Here is a 19,388-nt window from a genome sequence, read left to right on the forward strand (position 1 = left end):
GTGGGGACCCCCCCCCAAGGGGCACACACACACTAAGGGGGTCCCTGTAAGGGATGGGGGGGGTTGGACCCGATTCATAAAGGGGGGACACACTGGGGGTGCGCACAGAGCCCTGGGGGGGGGCAGGATGATGGTGGGGACCCCAGGGGTGGTGGGGGGGGCAGTGGGGGTCTCTATGAGCCCTTGGGACTACAACTCCCAGCATCCCCCGCGGAACGCTGGGGGAATGACGTCACGCGCAGCACGTACGGACGCTCACACTAACGTGTCTCCGATCCCTCCGCCGCGGTGATGAGAAGTAGTCCCTCGACTCGCCTCTCCGCCGCCGCCACCCTGGGCGCCGCTCGGGCCCGTTCCCCCCCCGACCCCTCCGGCGGGGCCGCTACGGCGGTACCGAGTCGGGGCTGGGGTCCCGGGGAGGTCCTGAGGGGCCGGAGCGGCCCCGGGGCGGTGGTGGAGCCGCTTCCGGGCGGAGGGAGACCTTTATAAGGGTGGCAGGGCGGCGGCCGGGTCCTCTTTCGCGGGCCTAGAGAGCGGCATGGTGAGAGCGGCGCGGCCGGTGGCGCGTGTGGGGCCTATAGGGGCTGTGAGGGCTTGTATGGGGGCCATATGGGGTCCATAGGGGGTCCATAAGGGGTCCGTAGGGGTTATGGGGGGCCTGTATGTGGTCCACAGGGGCTATGGGAGGCCTATACGGGGTCTATAAGGGCTGCCGGGCCTACATGGGGTCCACAGGGGCTGTGGGGGTCTGTATGGGGGCCATATGGGGTCCATAGAGGCTATGGCAGGCCTATATGGGGTCCATACGAGGTCCATAGGGGCTATGGGAGGCCTACCTGGGGTCCATAGGGCCTGTGTGGGGCAGGGGATGCTGGGAAGAGCCGCTCTGGGGGCCTGCCCTGGGGCTGCGGCCGGGCTCCTCTGGGGCGGGCGGTGCCGGCTGGGGGGGGGGGGGCTCCGCTCCATTCCCCCCCCCGTTCCCCCCGGCAGACGAAGAAGCGCAGGAACAACGGGCGCGCCAAGAAGGGCCGCGGGCACGTGCAGCCCATCCGCTGCACCAACTGCGCCCGCTGCGTGCCCAAGGACAAGGCCATCAAGAAGTTCGTCATCCGCAACATCGTGGAGGCGGCGGCCGTCAGGGACATCTCCGAGGCGAGCGTCTTCGACTGTGAGTGCCCCATAGCGGGGGCCCAGCCCCATAGCGCGGCCCCCAGTCCCATAGAGAGGGCCCAAACCCATAACGCTCACCAGGCCCACAGAGAGGCCCCCAGCCCCATAGCATGGCCCCGGCCCCAGCCCTATAGTGTGGCCCCCAGCCCCATAGTGCAGTCCCCAGCCCCGTAGCATGGTCCTGGCCTCATAGAGGGGCCCCCAGCCCTGTAGCGCAACCCCATAGCGTGGTCCCCAGCCCCATAGAGGGGACCCAGCCCCATAGCATGGCCTCGGCTTCATAGAGGGGCCCCCAGCCCCATAGCATGGCCCCGGCCTCATAGAGGGGCCCCCAGCTGCATAGCTTGCTCCCCAGCCCCATAGCATGGCCCCAGCCTCATAGCATGGCCCCCAGCCCCATAGCACTCCACAGCCCCATAGAGGGGCCCCTAGCCCCATAGTGCGGCCCCCAGTCCTATTGAGCAGCCCCATAGTGCAGTCCCCAGCCTCATAGAGGGGTCCCCAGCCCCAGAGCGCAACCCCATAGCATGGGTCCCAGCCCCATAGCATGGGTCCCTGGCCTCATAGCCCGGTCCCCAGCCCCACAGCACAGTCCCGGGGAGGAGGGGGGGGGCTCTGTGTGTTGCTGACCCCCTGTCCCCCCCGCCCCACAGCCTATGTGCTGCCCAAGCTCTACGTGAAGCTCCATTACTGCGTGAGCTGCGCCATCCACAGCAAGGTGGTGCGGAACCGCTCGCGGGAGGCGCGCAAGGACCGGACCCCCCCGCCCCGCTTCCGCCCCGCTGTAGGTGCAGGGGGGCAATGGGGTTCAGAACCCCCCAAGGCTTGGTTGATGCTGGGGGGGGGGTGAGAGGGGTGAGCCCCCATTGCATGGGGATGGGTGAGCCCCCCCCCTCAGGCTGCCCCCCCAAGGCATCGTTGATGCTGTGTGAATATGGGGGGGGAAATTGGGGGTTCAGCCCTCTCCTAAGGTCTGGTTGGTGCTTAATGTATATGGAGGGGGATGGGGGTTCATTCCCCCCCAATTCTTCCCCAATTACCCCCCAATTCACCCCTCCAATTCCCCCCCCAATTTCCCACACGATTCCCCCCTCCAATTCCCCCCAATTTCTTCCCCCAATTCCCCCCTAAATTCACCCCCAATTCCCCCCCCAGTTCCCTCAATTCCTCCCCCAATTCCCCCCCATACCTTTCCCTGACCCCCTGTACATCCATGCTCTTACATGTTCCATATTACACGTTACACATTACCTATTCCTATGGGGCGATATGGGGTTTCACCCCCCAAGCCCTGCCTCACGCTCTGTGCCCCCCCTCTAGGGTGCAGCCCCCCGGCCCCCCCCGAAGCCCATGTGAGGAGCCGCCACTGGACCCAGACCCCAACCTTGCTTTTGGGATCAATAAAGGAGCTTTGCTCCCAGCCCGTGCCCTGTGTTCTTGGGGCGGGGGGAGGGGATGCGCCGCTATGGGGCAGAGCGGGGGGGTCCTGACCCCCCCACAATGGCAGGGAATGAGGAGGGGGGGGTGTGTGCAGAGGCACCGTTTGCACCTGATGGAGGCGGGGCCAGGTTGGGGCGGGGCCGTCAGGGGGCGGGGCCTCGCTCAGCTCAGCTCTGCCCGGGGGGGGCCCCGCCCCGACGGCCCCGCGCCAGGTGCATTCCCCCCGCCGCGCCCGGGCACGCCGCGACCGCGGGGCCCCGCTGCGAGCCGCGATGGAGCGGACCCGGCACCGGGACCGGGGCTGGCTCCGGCTCCGGTTCCTGCCCCTGCCGCTGCTGCTGCTGCTGCTGCTGCTCCGCGCCCCCGAGCCCGGCTCCGCGCAGGCAGGTGAGCACCGGCACCGGGGAGGGGGGGGGAGGAGCGGGTGCGATCCTGCCCCTACAACCGCGCCCCGGTGGGGACCGGGACCGGGACCGGGACCAGCGGAACCCCCCCGGGCTGCGACCGGGACCGGGGCCGGGGCTCGGCTCTTCCCTCACCACCGGCATGCAGGGGGGGGGGTTCGGTTCCCGTCGGGGGTACCCCGGAAGCGGCGGCTGCTCCCCGAGTTTGTTTCCAACCCCGTGTTGGGGGGGGGGTGGGGGTGGGAGCGATTCCGGCCCCGCTGCCCCCGCTCGGAGCCCGCTTTGGGCCGGCCCCGGTCCCAGCCCCGGTCCCCCCCGGCCGAGGCCCCCCGCGCCGGTCCCGGTTCTATTCCTGGCGGCGGGGGCCGGGGGCACGCGGGCGATAGCGGCGGCTGCGGAGCTGCCAGCGGGGCCCCGCGCTGATAACGCGGGGACGGCAGCGGGGGGGTGGTGAAGGGGGGGGGGGAAGCGCTCAGCCCCCCCCCCCCCGCGGGCAGGTGCACCCCAAGGGCCTGACCCGCACCCTAAAGGCCGGACCCGCACCCCAAGGACCCGTCCCGCACTCCCCGACCCCCGCTGTGGCCGCGGGACCGGTTGAGCCGCTGTTAACGGCTCATGGGGGTCCCATGGGGCTGGGTCCTGCCACCCCCCCTCCAATCCCCCGCAGCTTTGGGGGGGTCCCCAAATGAGTCCTCTGGGCCCCCCCGCCTCGTTCCAAGCCACCCCCAACCAGCGCCCATCCCCGGCCCGTCGGGGCTGCGGCCATTCCAGAGCGCAGCTGGGACCTTTATATAGCCCCTTGGCTGCCGCTGCGCCCGGGGGGGGCTCGCCCCTTCCCCTGCGTGCCCGAAGCCGCCCGTTCCCTGCAGGGGGGGGGGCTCGGGCCCCTTCCGTGCCCCCGCACTGGGGCCGCACAAAGCCGCCATTTACCGCCGGGGCCTGACTCACGTCGGGGGGGGGGGCCCGCACCCCGCTGTGCCCCGGGGGTCCCGGGGGGCTCCGCGCCCCCCCCTCTCCGTGCCCCGTTCTCCACAATCGCCCCTTTGTGCGGCGGCGGGGAGGGGGCCCCGAGCACAAAGCGCCTCTGTCCGCACCCCCCCCCCCGTCCCCCGACGGCCCCGGGGTCCCCCCCGGCTCCAGCCCCGGCTCCGGGCACCGAGGCGGGGCCGGGGCCGAAGTCCGGCGTCGGGGGCGCTGGGGCCGGGCCCGCCTTGCGCAAGGCTCGCCCGGCCGGTTCGGGGAGCGGCACCCGCGGCCCCGGGCGGGGGCGCTGCTGCAGAGGGAGGGGATGGGGCGGGGACGGGGGGGGACATGGACGTCAATTGGGGACATGGGTGTTAATTGGGGAACATGGACATCAAGGGGGGACATGGGCATTAATGGGGGGCACATGGACATTAATGGGGCGACATAAACATCAATTGGGGACATGGACGTTAATGGGGACATGGGCATTAACGGGGACATGAACTTTAATGGGGGGCACATGGACATTAATGGGGTGACATAAACATCAATTGGGGACATGGACGTTAATGGGGACATGGGCATTAACGGGGACATGAACTTTAATGGGGGGACATGGACGTTAATGGGGGGCCATGGACGTTAATGGGGACATGGACATTAATGGAGGACATGGACATTAATGGGGACATGGATGTCAATTGGGGACATGGACATCCGTGGGGTGACATGGACATCATTGGTGGGACATGGACACCTTTAGGGGCATGGACATCATTGGTGGAACATGGACATCAAGGGTGGGGACATGGGTATCATTAGGGACATAGACATCAATGCGGTGACATGGACATCTGGGGGGACCATGGCATCAATGGGGACATGGACATCAAAGGGGGGACATGGACATCACTGGGGGCATGGACATCAAAGGGGGGACATGGACATCAATGGGGGGACATGGGTATCAATGGGGGCACATGGACATCAATGGGGGGGGACATGGACATCAATGGGGGGCCATGGGCAGCACAGGGGGGCCATGGGCAGCACGGGGGGGCCGTGTCCGCAGCTGGGGCTGCCGCTGTTCCCGCAGTGTGCGCGGGGACCCTGAACGGGCTGAGCGTGACCGGGGACGCGCAGCACCAGTACCGGACCCTGCAGCGGATGTACAACAACTGCGAGGTGGTGCTGGGCAACCTGGAGATCGTCCTCATCGACCACACGCAGGACCTGTCCTTCCTGCAGGTGCGCTGGGGGGGGGACACACGATGGGGGGGGCAGGATGTGACCCCCCCAGTGCGGTGATGGAGGGGGGGTACACAATGATGGGGTGGGGGGTGCAGGATGTGACCCCCCCGGTGCGGTGATGGGGGGGGGGTACACAATGATGGGGTGGGGGGTGCAGGATGTGACCCCCCCCGGTGCGATGATGGAGAGGGGGGGTACACAATGATGGCGGGGTGCAGGATGTGACCCCCCCCCAGTGCGGTGATGGAGGGTGGGGGGTACACAATGATGGGGTGGGGGGGTGCAGGATGTGACCTCCCCCGGTGCGGTGATGGGGGGGGGTACACAATGATGGGGGGGGTACAGGATGTGACCCCCCCAGTGCGGTGATGGAGGGGGGGGTACACAATGATGGGGTGGGGGGTGCAGGATGTGACCCCCCGGTGCTGCTCCCGCGCTCAGACCATCCGGGAGGTCACGGGGGGGTACACAGTGATGGGGGGGGGTGCAGGATGTGACCCCCGGTGCTGCTCCCGCGCTCAGACCATCCGGGAGGTCACGGGGTACATCCTCATCGCCATGAACGTGTTCGCGGCGCTGCCGCTGCGGAACCTGCGCGTGATCCGCGGGACCCAGTTCTACGAGGAGCAGTTTGCGCTCTTCGTGCTGCTCAACTACAACCCCAACAGCACCCACGCGCTGCGGCAGCTCGGCCTCAACCAGCTCACGGGTACCCCCAAACCGCCCGGCTCCGGCTGCTGCCCTCTGTACCCCCCCACGGTCCCCATCCCCTGTTGGTGCCAGCCTAGGGCGATGCTGCAGTCCCCATCCCTCAGGGAGGTGATGCTGTGGTCCCCATCCCTCAAGGAGGTGATGCTGTGGTCCCCATCCCTCAAGGAGGTGATGCTGTGGTCCCCATCCCGGTCCCCATCCCCTGTTGGTGCCAGCCCAGGGCGATGCTGTGGTCCCCATCCCTCAGGGAGGTGATGCTGCGGTCCCCATCCCAGTCCCCATCCCGGTCCCCATCCCCTGTTGATGCCAGCCTAGGGTGATGCTGCTGCCCCCATCCTGGTCCCCATCCCAGGGGGAGCCACATCCTGGTGCCCGCACCGGGCTGCATCCCTCCATCCATCACGGAGGTGATGCTGTGGTCCCCATCCCTCAGGGAGGCGATGCTGTGGTCCCCGTCCCTCAAGGAGGTGATACTGTGGTCCCGATCCCGGTCCCCATTGCCCCCATGGTCCCCATTGCCCCCATGGTCCTCATTGCTCCCTTTGCCACCATGGTCCCCATTGTCCCCATTGCCCCCATTACCCCCATTGCCCCCATTACCCCCATTACCCCCATTACCCCCATTGCCCCCATTACCCCCATTACCCCCATTGCCCCCATTACCCCCCATTACCCCCATTGCCCGCAGAGATCCTGGCGGGGGGGGTTTACATCGAGAAGAACGCTCAGCTCTGCCACGTGGACACGGTGCAGTGGGAGGACATCCTGAGGGACCCGCGGCGCCGGCCCATGGTGGGCGACAACGGCAAGGCCTGTGCGTGGGGGGGGCACCTCGGGGGGGGGGGGCTGCTGTGACCCCCCCCTGCCATGGGGTGACCCCGCTCTGCCCCCCCCCCCAGGCCCCCCCTGCCACGAGAGCTGCGGCGGCCACTGCTGGGGACCGGGCCCTGGGGACTGCCAGAAACGTGGGTACCGGGGGGGGGGGATGGGGATGGGGGGGGATGGGATGGGGGGGGCGGGGCTGACCTCAGCCTCACCCCCCCCCTCCCCCCCCACAGTGACCAAGACGATTTGCGCCCCCCAGTGCAACGGGCGCTGCTTCGGGCGCGCGCCCAACGAGTGCTGCCACGAGGAGTGCGCGGGGGGGTGCACGGGGCCCCTGCAGACCCACTGCTTCGTATGTGCGCCCCATGGGGCTCATCCGGCCCGGAACCCAGCCCTGCAGCCAGCCCTGCACCCATCCACCCTCCACCCATCCATCCCTGCATCCATCCATCTGTGTTTGTGTCTGTGTCCTGCATCCATCCCTCCATCTGTTATCCATCCATCCATCCCTGCATCCATCCATCCATCCATCCTTCATCCATCCATGTGTCTGTGTCCTGCATCCATCCATCCCTGTATCCATCCATCTGTCCCTGTGTCTGTGTTCTGCATCCATCCCTCCATCTGTTATCCATCCCTGCATGCATCCATCCATCCATCATCCGTCCATCATCCATCCATCCATCCATCCATCATCCATCCATCCCTCCATCCATCCATCCCTCCATCCATCCCTCCCTCCATCCCTGTGTCTGTGTCCTCCATCCATCCATCCCTCCCTCTCTCCATCCATCCCTGCATCCATCCATCCTTGTGTCTGTGTCGTGCATCCATCCCTGTGTCCATCCCTGTGTCCATCCATCCATCATCCATCCCTCCCTCCATCCCTGTACCTGCATCCCTCCATCCCTGTCTCTGCCCTCTCCCAGTGCAGCTGCAGAGGCCGATGCTCCTCTCTCCTCTCCTCTCCTCCCTCCCCTGTGCCCCTCTCTCCCCACTCCCATCCCCGTGCCCCGCGGCTCCATCCCCGCCTCCCCCCCCAGGCCTGCCGGCACTTCAACGACAGCGGCGCCTGCGTCCCGCTCTGCCCGCAGCCGCTCATCTACAACAAGCTGACGTTCCAGCTGGAGCCCAACCCCGACACCAAGTACCAGTACGGGGGCATCTGCGTCCGGAGCTGCCCCCGTGAGCTGCGCCCCGGCGGGCAACGGGCGGGGGGCCATGGGCATGGGGGGGATGGGGATCAATAGGAATGGGGGTAATGGGGATGGGGGTGATGGGGATGGGGATGGGAAGGGATCAATGGGGATGGGGGTGATGGGGATAGGGGTAATGGGGATGGGGTAATGGGGATGGGGGTCAATGGGGATGGGGGTAATGGGGATAGGGGTAATGGGGATGGGGTAATGGGGATGGGGGCCAATGGGGATGGGGGTCAGTGGGGATGGGGGTCAGTGGGGATGGGGGTAATGGGCATGGGGATCAATGGGCATGGGGGCAATGAGGATGGGGGTAATGGGGATGGGGCTCAGTGGGGATGGGGATCAATGGGGATGGGGGTCAATGGGGATGGGGATGGGGGTCAATGGGAATGGGGGTCAATGGGGATGGGGCCTCTGACGTTGGGGTCTCCCCCAGACAACTTCGTCGTGGACCAAAGCTCCTGCGTCCGCGCCTGCCCCAACGACAAGATGGAGGTGGAGAAGAACGGGCTCAAGATGTGCGAGCCCTGCTCGGGGCTGTGCCCCAAGGGTACGGGATGGGGGGGGCGGGGTTTGGGGGTGCTGAGGGTCCCAATGGGGTGCTCATCGTGGGGCCCCCCCCCCGCAGCCTGCGAGGGCACCGGCGCCGGCAGCCGGTACCAAACCGTGGACTCGAGCAACATCGACACCTTCATAAACTGCACCAAGATCCTGGGCAACCTCGATTTCCTCATCACCGGCCTCGAGGGGTGAGCGGGGGGGGTCCGGGTGCTGCCCCCCCCTTCCCCATCCCCGGGCCCCACTGATGCTCCGGCTCCATAGGGATCCCTGGCGCAACATCTCAGCGCTGGACCCCGAGAAGCTGAACGTGTTCCGCACCGTGCGGGAGATCACGGGTGAGAGCGGGCAGGGGGCGCCCCCGGACACCCCCCCCCCCACCGGGACCCCCTGACCCCCCCCGCACCCCCGCAGGGTACCTGAACATCCAGTCCTGGCCCAAGCACATGCACAACTTCAGCGTCTTCTCCAACCTCGTCACCATCGGCGGACGGAGCCTCTACAAGTGAGAGCCCGGCCCCGCCGAGCAGTGCCCTGGGTGCCCTTCGGCACCTCCCTGTGTGCCCTGTGTGCCTGCAGCCCCTGTCCTGCATCCACAGCATCCCCTGTCCCTGCATCCCCCATCCCTGTATCCCCCATCATCCCCATCCCTGCATCCACAGCATCTCCTGTCCCTGCATCCCCCATCCCTGCATCCTCCATCCCTCCATCCCCAGCATCTCCTGTCCTGCATCCACGTCATCTCCCGTCCCTGCATCCGTCATCCCTGCATCCACAGCATCCCCTGTCCCTGTATCCCCCATCACTGTATCCCCCTTCATCCCCATCCCTGCATCCACAGCATCCCCTGTCCTCCATCGCCAGCATTTCCTGTCCCTGTATTCCCCATCCCTGTATCCACAGCATCTCCTGTTCTGCATCCACATCATCTCCCATCCCTGCATCCCCCATCCCTGCATCCACAGCATCTCCTGTCCCTGCATCCCCCATTCTTGTATCCCCCAGCATCCCCTGTCCCTGCACCCCCATCCCAGTATTCCCCATCCCTGCATCCACATCACCTCCTGTCCCTGCATCCCACTGTCCCTGTGTACCCCTCATCATCCTCAATCCCTGTATCCCACTGCCCCTGCATCCCCCCATCCCTGTGTCCCCCATCATCTCTCATCACTGCATCCCCCCATCCTCCCCTGTCCCTGCATCCCCTCTTCCTCTCCTATCCCTGTGTCTCCCCATCATTCCCCATTCCTGTAACCCCCCCATCACTCCCCATCCCTGGTCCCTTCTGTCCCTGCATCCCCCCATCCTCTCCTATCCCCGCTCCCCCCCATCCCCTCCCATCCCCGCACCCCGCTCCCTGCACCCCCTGCCTTGGGGCTGCCCGGTCCCGGCCGCAGCCCCCCCCCATCCCCGCAGCCGCGGTTTCTCGCTGCTGATCATGAAGAACGAGAACGTGACCTCGCTGGGGCTGCGCTCGCTGCGGGAGGTGAGCGCGGGCAGGGTCTACATCACCGAGAACCGGCGGCTCTGCTACCTGCACACGGTGCAATGGGCGGCCCTGAGCCGGCGCCGCGCAGACCTCGACATCCGCAACAACAAACCCCGCAGCAAGTGCCGTGAGTGGGGGCAGCGGGGGGGGCATGGGGAGAAGGGACTGGAGGTGATGGGGAGAAGGGACTGGAGGTGATGGGGATGCAGGGATGGGGGGACTGGGGATGGGGATGAAGGGACTGGAGGTGATGGGGATGCAGGGACAGGGACACTGGGATGGGGATGCAGGGACAAGAGGTGATGGGGATGCAGGGACAGGGACACTGGGATGGGGATGGAGGGACAGGAGGTGATGGGGAGAAGGGACTGGAGGTCATGGGGATGCAGGGATGGGGGGACCGGGGATGGGGATGGAGGAACAGGACGTGATGGGGATGCAGGGAGGGGGCACCGGGGATGGGGGTGCAGGGACAGGGGCACCAGTGATGGGGATGCAGGGACAGGGACACCAGGGATGGGGATGCAGGGACAGGGGGACCAGGGATGGGAAGTGATGGGGATGCAGGGAGAAGGGGACCAGTGATGGGGATGCAGGGATGGGCGATGACGGGGATCCAAGGAGACGGGGACCAGTGATGGGGATGCAGGGAGAAGGGGACCAGTGATGGGGATGCAGGGAGAAGGGGACCAGTGATGGGGATGCAGGAAGAAGGGGACCAGTGATGGGGATGCAGGGATGGGCGATGATGGGGATGCAAGGAGAAGGGGACCAGTGATGGGGATGCAGGGATGGGTGATGGGGGATGCAGGGAGAAGGGGACCAGTGATGGGGATGCAGGGACAGGGGGTGATGGGGATGCAGGGAGAAGGGGACCAGTGATGGGGATGCAGGGATGGGCAATGGGGAATGCAGGGCCTGACCCTGTCCCCCCGGCCCGGGGCTGCCCGCAGAGCAAGAGGGCAAGGTCTGTGACCCGCTCTGCTCCAACGAGGGCTGCTGGGGCCCCGGCCCCGCTCAGTGCCTCTCCTGCCGCCACTTCAGCCGCCGCGGGGTCTGCGTCCCCTCCTGCCGCTTCACGCAGGGGTGAGCCGGGGGCGGTGCCGGGGGGGGGCGGTGCCGCGGGGCTCCATTGACCCCCCCCTTGTCCCCCGCAGGGAAACGCGGGAGTTCGCGCAGGGGGGGGAGTGCTTCGAGTGCCACCCCCAGTGCGAGCGCATCGAGGGCAACGTCACCTGCAACGGCTCGGTACGGACGGGGCGGGCTCGGGATGGGATCGGGATGAGGATGGGATCGGGATGGGACCGGGAGGGGCTCAGGATGGGCTCGAAACGGGCTCGGGGTGGGCTCAGGACGGGATGGACGGGCTTGGGATGGGCTTGGGATGGGCTCGGAACGGGATTGGGACGGGATCGGGATGGGACCAGTAGGGGCTCAGGATGGGCTCGGGATGGGCTCGGAAAGGGCTTGGGATGGGCACGGGACGGGAAGGGACGGGCTTGGGATGGGATCGGGACGGGATGTGACAGGCTCGGGATGAGCCCGGGTTGGGCTCGGAATGGGCTTGGGACGGTGTCGGGATGGGATCGGGACAGGCTCGGGATGGGATTGGGACAGACTTGTGATGGGATCGGGACGGGATGCGAGAGGCTCGGGATGAGCCCGGGATGGGCTCGGGGCGGTCTCGGGATGAGATGGGGATGGCGTCGGAACGGGCTCGGGATGGGACTGGGACAGGCTTGTGATGGGATCGGGACGGGATCGGGATGGGACCGGGAGGGGCTGGGAACGGGCTCAGGACGGGCTCGGGTTGGGATGCGAGAGGCTCGGGATGGGGTCGGGATGAGCCCGGGATGGGCTCGGAACGGGCTCGGAAGGGGCTCGGAAGGGGCTCGGAAGGGTGGGGTCGGGCCGGGCTCGGGTCGGGGTGGGGGCGCGGCGCCGGTGCCTGCTGCCGCATCCTCGTGCGCCCCCCGCAGGGCGCCGACACCTGCACCCGCTGCGCCCGGTACCGGGACGGCCCCCACTGCGTCGAGGCCTGCCCCGACGGCGTCCTCGGGGAGCGCGGCCCCATCTACAAGTACCCGGATGGGGCCCGCGAGTGCCGGCCCTGCCACGAGAACTGCACCCGCGGGTGGGTGCGGGGGGGGGTTGGGGGGGGGGTACCCCGGGGTCCGCGCCCCCCCCCTCCTCCTGCATCCCCCCCATCTCCATCCCTGCAGGTGCCTGGGGCCGCTGCTGCGGGACTGCCTCGGGGAGGCTCTGCCCGTGTCCAGGTACCGCGGGGGGGTGCGGGGCTCCATTGCAGTGCACGGGGCTGCGGGAAGGGGCAGGAGCTGAGCCCCGGCCCCGGCCCCGGTCCCGGCCCGCGCAGGAAGGCACCGACGGTGATCGCGGTGACGGTGGTCGGGGGCCTCTTCCTCCTCTGCTCCTGCGTCCTCCTGGCGCTGCTCTACCTGCGCGGGAAGAAGATCCAGAAGAAGAGGGCGATGAGGCGGTACCTGGAGAGGGGCGAGGTCAGGGGGGTCCCCATCACCTGCACCCGGTTACCTGCACCCCATCACCTGCATCCCCATCCCCTGCACCCGGTTACCTGCACCCCATCACCTGCACCCCATCACCTCCATCCCCATCCCCTGCATCCCCATCACCTGCATCCCCATCACCTCCATCCCCATCACCTCCATCCCCATCACTTTCATCCCCATCACCTTCATCCCCATCACCTCTATCCCTGTCGCCTGCATCCCCATCCTGCTCCATCCCCATCACCTCCATCCCCATCCCCTGCATCCCCATCATCTTTGTCCCTATCCGCTCCCATCCCCATCCTGCTCCATTCCCATCCACTCCATCCCCATCCGCTCCCATCCACATCCTGCTCCATCCCCACCCCTGCGTCCTCATCCCCTCCATCCCCATCCACTCCCATCCCCATCCCTTCCATCCCCATCCCCTCCACCCCCATCCTCCTCCACCCCCACCCCAATCCCACCTCCACCCCCAGAGCCTGGAGCCGCTGGACCCCAGTGAAAAAGCCAACAAGGTTCTGGCCCGCATCTTCAAGGAGTCGGAGCTGAAGCGCCTCAAGGTGCTGGGCTCCGGCGTGTTCGGCACCGTGCACAAGGTGAGGGCTGCTCTATGGGGTGGGGGGGGCCCAGCCAGCACCCGGAGCATCCCTCACCACAGTGCCCACCCCAAAGGGCATCTGGATCCCTGATGGCGACTCCATCAAGATCCCGGTGAGCATCAAGGTGATCCAGGACTGGAGCGGGCAGCAGTCCTTCCACGCCGTCACCGACGTGAGTGCTCCCCATGGATCCCTATGGATGTGGTGCATCGGGGCTGCATTGACCCCCTGTATGTGTGTGTGTGCCCCCCCCAGCACATGCTGGCCATCGGCAGCCTGGACCATGCCTACATCGTGCGGCTGCTGGGGCTGTGCCCGGGCCCGCGCCTGCAGCTCGTGACGCAGCTCCTGCCGCTGGGCTCCCTGCTCGAGTACGTGCGCAAGCACCGGGGCAGCCTCAGCCCCCAGCTGCTGCTCAACTGGTGCGTGCAGGTGGCCAAGGTCAGTGCCCCCCCCCCCCCGAGGGTACCAAAGTGGGGTCCCCCCCCCCGTTGCCCTGGTAACAACCGCACGCAGGGGATGTATTACCTGGAGGAGCATCGCATGGTTCACCGCAACCTGGCCGCCCGCAACGTCCTGCTCAAGTCCCCCAGCCAGGCCCAAGTGGCCGATTTCGGCATCGCCGACCTGCTCTACCCCGACGACAAGAAGTATTTCTACAATGAGGTCAAGGTGGGACCCGGACCCCCCCCAGTCTGTGCTATGGGGCGCCCCACACGTCCTGCGCCCCCTCTTGGCTGTGTTGCATCCGCTTTGTACCCCCTGCATCCCCTCCGTACCCCCTGCATCCCTTCCTGCATCACCCATGGGTTCCCTTTGTCCCCTCCATCACCCATGGGGTCCCTTTGTCCCCTCCGTCACCCATGGGTTCCCTTTGTCCCCTCCATCACCCATGGGTTCCCTTTGTCCCCTCCATCACCCATGGGTTCCCTTTGTCCCCTCCATCACCCATGGGTTCCCTTTGTCCCTTCCATCACCCATGGGTGCCCCCCTCCACATCCCCATTCTCCCCACAGACCCCCATTAAATGGATGGCTCTGGAGAGCATCCACTTTGGCAAGTACACGCACCAGAGCGACGTCTGGAGCTACGGTGAGCACAGCCCCACATCCCCCCCATATCCCCCCCCCATATCCCCTCCCCAGCGCTATGGGGCTGACGGGCGCTGCCCCATAGGGGTGACGCTGTGGGAGATGATGACCTTCGGTGCCGAGCCCTACGCCGGGATCCGCCTGGCCGAGGTGCCCGATCTGCTCGAGAAGGGCGAGCGGCTCTCGCAGCCCCACATCTGCACCATCGATGTCTACATGGTCATGGTGAAGTGTGAGTGCCCCGGCCCCACAGCGGGCTCCCGGCCCCAGCCCCATAGCCACGGCCACAGCCTGGCCCCATAGCAGGCTCCCATCCCCAGCCCCACAGTGAGGTCCTGTCCCCATCCTGCAGTGGGCTCCGTCCCCAGCCCCACCGCGGGCTCTGTCCCAGCCCAGCCCCATAGTGAGGTCCCATCCGCACCCCACATAGGCTCTGTCCCAGCCCCACAGTGAGGTCCCGCCCCCATCCCCATAGTGGGCTCTGTCCCAGCCCCACAGTGAGGTCCTGTCCCCAGCCCCATAGTGGGCTCTGTCCCAGCCCCACACCAGGTTCTGACCCAGCCCCACAGTGAGGTTCTGTCCCCAGCCCCACATCGGGCTCTTTCCCAGCTCCACCGCAGGCTCTGTCCCAGCCCCACATCGGGCTCTGTCCCAGCCCCACACCGGGCTCCATCCCAGCCCTACACTGGGCTCTCTCCCAGCCCCATAGCGAGGTCCTGTCCCCAGCCCCACACTGGGCTCCATCCCAGCCCCATAGCAGGCTCTGTCCCAGCCCCACAGTGAGGTCCTGTCCCCAGCCCCACACCGGGCTCTGTCCCAGCCCCACAGTGAGGTCCTGTCCCCAGCCCCACATCGGGCTCTGTCCCAGCCCCACAGTGAGGTTCTGTCCCCATCCCCACACCGGGCTCCATCCCAGCCCCATAGCAGGCTCTGTCCCAGCCCCACAGTGAGGTTCTGTCCCCGTCCCCACCCGGGCTCCCCGCAGGCTGGATGATCGATGAGAACATCCGCCCCACCTTCAAGGAGCTGGCGAACGAGTTCACGCGCATGGCGCGGGACCCCCCCCGCTACCTCGTGATCAAGGTGAGCCCGGACCCCGGAACCCCCCGGTGCCCCCCCCCCCGCTCCCGGTGCCCGCAGCCGCTGACACCCCCCTCGTTCCCATCCCCGTCCCGTCCCCGTTCCCGTCCCCCCCTGTCCCGTTCCCCGTCCCTGTTCCCGTCCCCATCCCCGTCCCCGTCCCCATCCCCGTCCCCGTTCCCATCCCCGTCCCCGTCCCGTCCCCGTCCCCGTCCCCGTCCCGTTCCCGTCCCCGTTCCCGTTCCCGTCCCCGCTCCCGTTCCCGTTCCCGCTCCCGTTCCCGCTCCCGTTCCCGTTCCCGTTCCCGTTCCAGCTCCCGTCCCCGTCCCCGTTCCCGTTCCCGTCCCGTCCCCGTCCCGTTCCCGTCCCCGTTCCCGTCCCCGTCCCCGTTCCCGTCCCCGTTCCCGTCCCCGTCCCGTCCCCGTCCCGTCCCCGTCCCCGTTCCCGTTCCGTTCCCCTCCCGTTCCCGTCCCCGTCCCGTCCCCGTTCCCGTCCCCGTTCCCGTTCCCGTTCCAGGAGAGCGGGGCCGCGGAGCCGCCGGCGCTCAGCGAGAAGGAGCTGGAGGAGGCGGAGCCGCTGGGGCCGGAGGAGGAGGAGGAGGAGGAGGAGGAGGAGGAAGAGGAGAGGGGGGGGGAGCTCGGCGCCGCCTTCGGCCTCAGCTCCGGGCCCCCCCCGCAGCGCCCGCGGGGCAGCAGCGCCCGGGTGAGACCCCCCCCCCCCCCCGCTATGGGTCCCGCTGTGGGGCTGCCCCATGGCTGCGGACTCGGTGTCACCCCCCCATCCCCCCCAACAGAGCCCGAGCCTGCTCAGCCCCCCCGCCGGGTACATCCCCATGGACCAGCCCGGCCTCGGCCGCCAGGTACCAGGGGAGGCAATGGGGGTGGCCATAGGGGGCAATGGGGGGGAGCAATGGGGTGCTGGGGGGGAGAAGGGGTGACCATAGGGGGCAAGGGGGGGGGAGCAGTGGGATGGTAGAGGAGAAGAAGTGGCCATAGGGGGCAATGGGGGGGGCAATGGGGGTGGCCATAAGGGGCAATGGGGAGAATTAGGATGGGAGGGGAGAAGAAGTGGCCATAGGGGGCAAATTGGGTGGCCATGGGGTGCTGGGACAGGGGGCAATTGGGGGGTACAATGGGGTGGGGGGGGGCAACGGAGGTGGCCATGGGGGGCAATGGGGCAAAGGGGTTGCAATGGGATGCTGGTGGGGGGGCAAAGGGGTGTCCATAGGGGGCAATGGGGGGGACAGTGAGGTGCTGGGGGGGCAAAGCGGGTGGCCATGGGGGGCAATAGGGGCAAAGGGGGGGGCAATGGGGTGCTGTGGGGGAGGGGCCATAGGGGGCACGGGGGGTTGCCCCTGAAGCGCTGGCTCCGGGGGGAGCGGGGCCCAGGCTCTGCTGCCCCCCGCGCTGACCCCGCGCCCCCCTCCCGCAGCCCGGGGGGGGCCGCCCCCAGCGCCGCAGCCGCGGGGGGTCCCTGGGCCGGGCCCTGCCCGAGCCGGAGCCGGGGGAGGGGCCGGGGGGGGGCGGGAGCCTGCGGCGGAGCCGGCGCCCCCGGGGGGGCAGCGCGGACCCGGCCCAGCCCCGGAACCCCCCCCCGGCCGGCCCCGATGAGGACAACAACGGCTACGTCAGCCCCGGGGGCGGTGAGCGGGGGGGACGGGGGGTCAGGGCCTATGGGGGCTCCGTCTATAGGGTTCTATCTATGGGGTTCTATCTATGGGGTTCTATCTATGGGGTTCTATCTATGGGTTCTATCTATGGGTTCTATCTATGGGGTTCTACCTATGGGGGTCCTGTCCCAATGGGGTCCCATCCTATGGGGGTCCTGTCCTATGTGGGTTCCTTCCTATGAGGGTTCCATGCCATGGGGGTCCCGTCTATGGGGGTTCCATCTATGGGGTTTCCATCCTATGGGGGTCCTGTCTATGCGGGTCCTAACCCAATGGGGTCACATCCTATGGGTGTCCTGTCCTATGGGTGTCCTATCTATTTGGGTCCCTTCCTATGAGGGTTCCATCCCATGGGGGTCCTGTCTATGGGGATCCCAACCCAATATGTTCCCATCCTATGGGGGCTCCATCCCGTGGGGGGTCCCAACCCAAAGGGGTCCCATCCTATGGGGGTTCCATCCCATGGGGGTCCCAACCCCATGGGGGTCCCATCCTATGGGGGTCCCATCCTATGGGGGTCTCAATCCAATGAGGTCGCATCCTATGGGGGCTCCATCCCATGTTGATCCCAAAAGGCCTGCAGGGAGCCCCCCTCCCCCCCATTGCAGTTCAGAACGCCCATCCTCAAGGAGTCGGGGCTCCCATCCTATGGGACCAAACCCCGGCTCAGCCTCCCCCATGGTCCTGTAGGTGTTGGGGGGGGGGTCCCCCACTGCCATTCACTCTTTAAGGCAGATCTGAGCTCCCCTTCGTTCTCTTTGCTCCCCCCCAACCTCGGGCTCCGGTCTATGGGGATAGGATGAGGATGTTTTAACCCCCCCCCCCCTCCCCATATCCCGCTCAGATCCGGACCCCCCGGTACCGGCACCGGACGAGGAGTACGAGTACATGAACCGGCGGCCGCGGGCGGTGTCCCTGGAGGAGCTGGGTTACGAGTACATGGAGGTGGGTGCGGAGCCGGCCCCGCTGCGGGGACCGGACGAGGATGAGGATGGGGATGAGGAGGAGGAGGAGGAAGATTACGAGTACATGAACAAGCAGCCCCGGCTGAGCCGCTCCCTGCGCACCTCGGGCTACACGGACATGCGGCCGGGAGCGGGGCAGGCGGCGGCGGCGGCTCCGGTTCCTCCGGTAACGGCTCCGGACGAGCAGGGCTATGAGGAGATGGAGGCGGTGCTGGCCCCGCGCTGCCCCGGTTGCCGCTGCCCCCCCGCGCCCGCTCGCAAAGCGCTGCGGAGCCTCGAGGCCTCGGACTGCGCCTTCGATAACCCCGATTATTGGCACAGCCGCCTCTTCGCCAAGGCGGACCCGCAGCGCACGTAGGGACCGGACCCCCCCGATCCCCCCCCTCCTCGGGACTGTTTACATTGGATATGAAGGATCCCCGGCTTCGGGATGCTCCCGATCCCGGCCGGGATTCCTGGGTACCGGCTCCAACCCCAGCATCCCAATGCCCTGACCCGGTGCAATGGGGGGGGTTTGGGTCCGGAACCCTCGGGGCTGCCCTGACCCACTGCAGTCGGGGGGGGATTTGGGTGCGGACCCCCTCGGTTCCACCCTGACCCACTGCAATAGGGGGGGGTTGAGTCCGGACCCTCTCGGGGCTGCCCTGACCCACTGCAATGGGGAGATTTGGGTACGGACCCCCCCGGAGCCACCCTGACCCACTGCAATGGGGGGCGTTTGAGTCCGGAACCCCTTGCGGCTGCCCTGACCCACTGCAATGAGGGGGGTTTGGATCCGGACCCCCACCTGGGCCGCCCTGATCCACTGCAATGAGGGGGGGGATTTGGGTCCAGACCCTCCCCGAGCCCCCCGGCAGCCGAAGGTGCGGGAATGCCGGGTGGGATTCAGGATCCGGAGCCCGGATTCATCCTCAGGTTCCCCCATTCCCTGTTGGAAGCAGAGGGAAGGTTTGGGGGTGCCCCCCCCTCCCCAAGCAGCCCCATAGGGCGCCTCGAGGGGTGTCCCATGGGATGCCTCCCCCGGGGATCCCGTTTTTGGGTTGTTTTAACGGGGGATGCCCCCCGGGATGGTTCTGTTTGTAAATGGTGAATAAAGATCAAAGGAATTGACCTCGAAGTGGTGCTGATGCTTGGCGGGGGTAACCGGACACACCGGGAACACGGGGGGGGTGCGATGGGACCGCGGAGCCACTCTTGAACTACATTACCCAGCATCCCCCGCGCTTGATCTCGCGAGAGCTTGCCATGCCCGGTGGGAGCCGTAGTCCAGCCGGCTTGGCCGCGGGGGCTGCCGGGAGTTGTAGTCCCCGCCGGGGGTGGAGGGGACAGGGCAGGGCGGGACTCGCGTTCCCAGCGTGCCCCGCGCGGAGCCCGCGCTCCTGCCGTACCCGCGCGCTCCTCGCGCTCCCGGGGTCTCCTCAGCGGCGGCTCCGCTCC

The 19,388-nt window shown here is 67.5% G+C and overlaps 2 protein-coding genes across 2 annotated transcripts; both read left to right on the top strand.

Moving 5' to 3' along the window:
- Positions 1 to 291: 291 nt before the first annotated feature.
- On the top strand, positions 292 to 2,583 carry RPS26 (ribosomal protein S26). The gene is made up of 4 exons (XM_061361830.1): positions 292 to 390; positions 850 to 1,168; positions 1,824 to 1,954; positions 2,491 to 2,583. The coding sequence occupies exons 1-4, from the start codon at positions 292 to 294 to the stop codon at positions 2,524 to 2,526; spliced, it is 585 nt and encodes a 194-aa protein (XP_061217814.1). The 3' UTR covers positions 2,527 to 2,583.
- Positions 2,584 to 2,924: 341 nt separating this feature from the next.
- Positions 2,925 to 18,389, top strand: ERBB3 (erb-b2 receptor tyrosine kinase 3). Its single transcript, XM_061361820.1, has 28 exons — positions 2,925 to 2,997; positions 5,077 to 5,228; positions 5,754 to 5,940; positions 6,631 to 6,756; positions 6,842 to 6,907; positions 7,001 to 7,119; positions 7,811 to 7,952; positions 8,406 to 8,519; positions 8,598 to 8,718; positions 8,792 to 8,865; positions 8,942 to 9,032; positions 9,944 to 10,143; positions 10,970 to 11,102; positions 11,174 to 11,264; positions 11,996 to 12,150; positions 12,239 to 12,292; positions 12,391 to 12,532; positions 13,024 to 13,143; positions 13,220 to 13,318; positions 13,402 to 13,587; positions 13,663 to 13,818; positions 14,163 to 14,238; positions 14,323 to 14,469; positions 15,223 to 15,320; positions 15,834 to 16,019; positions 16,111 to 16,176; positions 16,749 to 16,959; positions 17,831 to 18,389. Exons 2-28 carry the CDS (start codon positions 5,148 to 5,150, stop codon positions 18,307 to 18,309), a joined length of 3,720 nt encoding a protein of 1,239 aa, XP_061217804.1. The 5' UTR covers positions 2,925 to 2,997; positions 5,077 to 5,147; the 3' UTR covers positions 18,310 to 18,389.
- The last annotated feature ends 999 nt before the right edge of the window (positions 18,390 to 19,388 follow it).

The sequence above is a fragment of the Neopsephotus bourkii genome, unplaced genomic scaffold (genome assembly GCF_033783945.1).
Source record: "Neopsephotus bourkii isolate Nb327-2 ecotype Australia unplaced genomic scaffold, CSIRO-AGI_Nbou_v1 NB_1063, whole genome shotgun sequence".
Classification (NCBI taxonomy): domain Eukaryota; kingdom Metazoa; phylum Chordata; class Aves; order Psittaciformes; family Psittacidae; genus Neopsephotus; species Neopsephotus bourkii.

Excerpts from the sequence above, each read along its gene's own strand:
- RPS26 (XM_061361830.1), top strand. The coding sequence starts at position 292 with ATGAGAAGTAGTCCCTCGACTCGCCTCTCCGCCGCCGCCACCCTGGGC. Across the intron at positions 391-849 it reads CCGGCGGGGCCGCTACGGCG|GGCCTGTGTGGGGCAGGGGA; the intron begins GTACCGAGTCGG and ends TGGGGTCCATAG. Across the intron at positions 1,169-1,823 it reads CGAGGCGAGCGTCTTCGACT|CCTATGTGCTGCCCAAGCTC; the intron begins GTGAGTGCCCCA and ends CCCGCCCCACAG.
- ERBB3 (XM_061361820.1), top strand. The coding sequence starts at position 5,148 with ATGTACAACAACTGCGAGGTGGTGCTGGGCAACCTGGAGATCGTCCTC. Across the intron at positions 12,151-12,238 it reads CACGAGAACTGCACCCGCGG|GTGCCTGGGGCCGCTGCTGC; the intron begins GTGGGTGCGGGG and ends CCATCCCTGCAG. Across the intron at positions 15,321-15,833 it reads CCCGCTACCTCGTGATCAAG|GAGAGCGGGGCCGCGGAGCC; the intron begins GTGAGCCCGGAC and ends TTCCCGTTCCAG.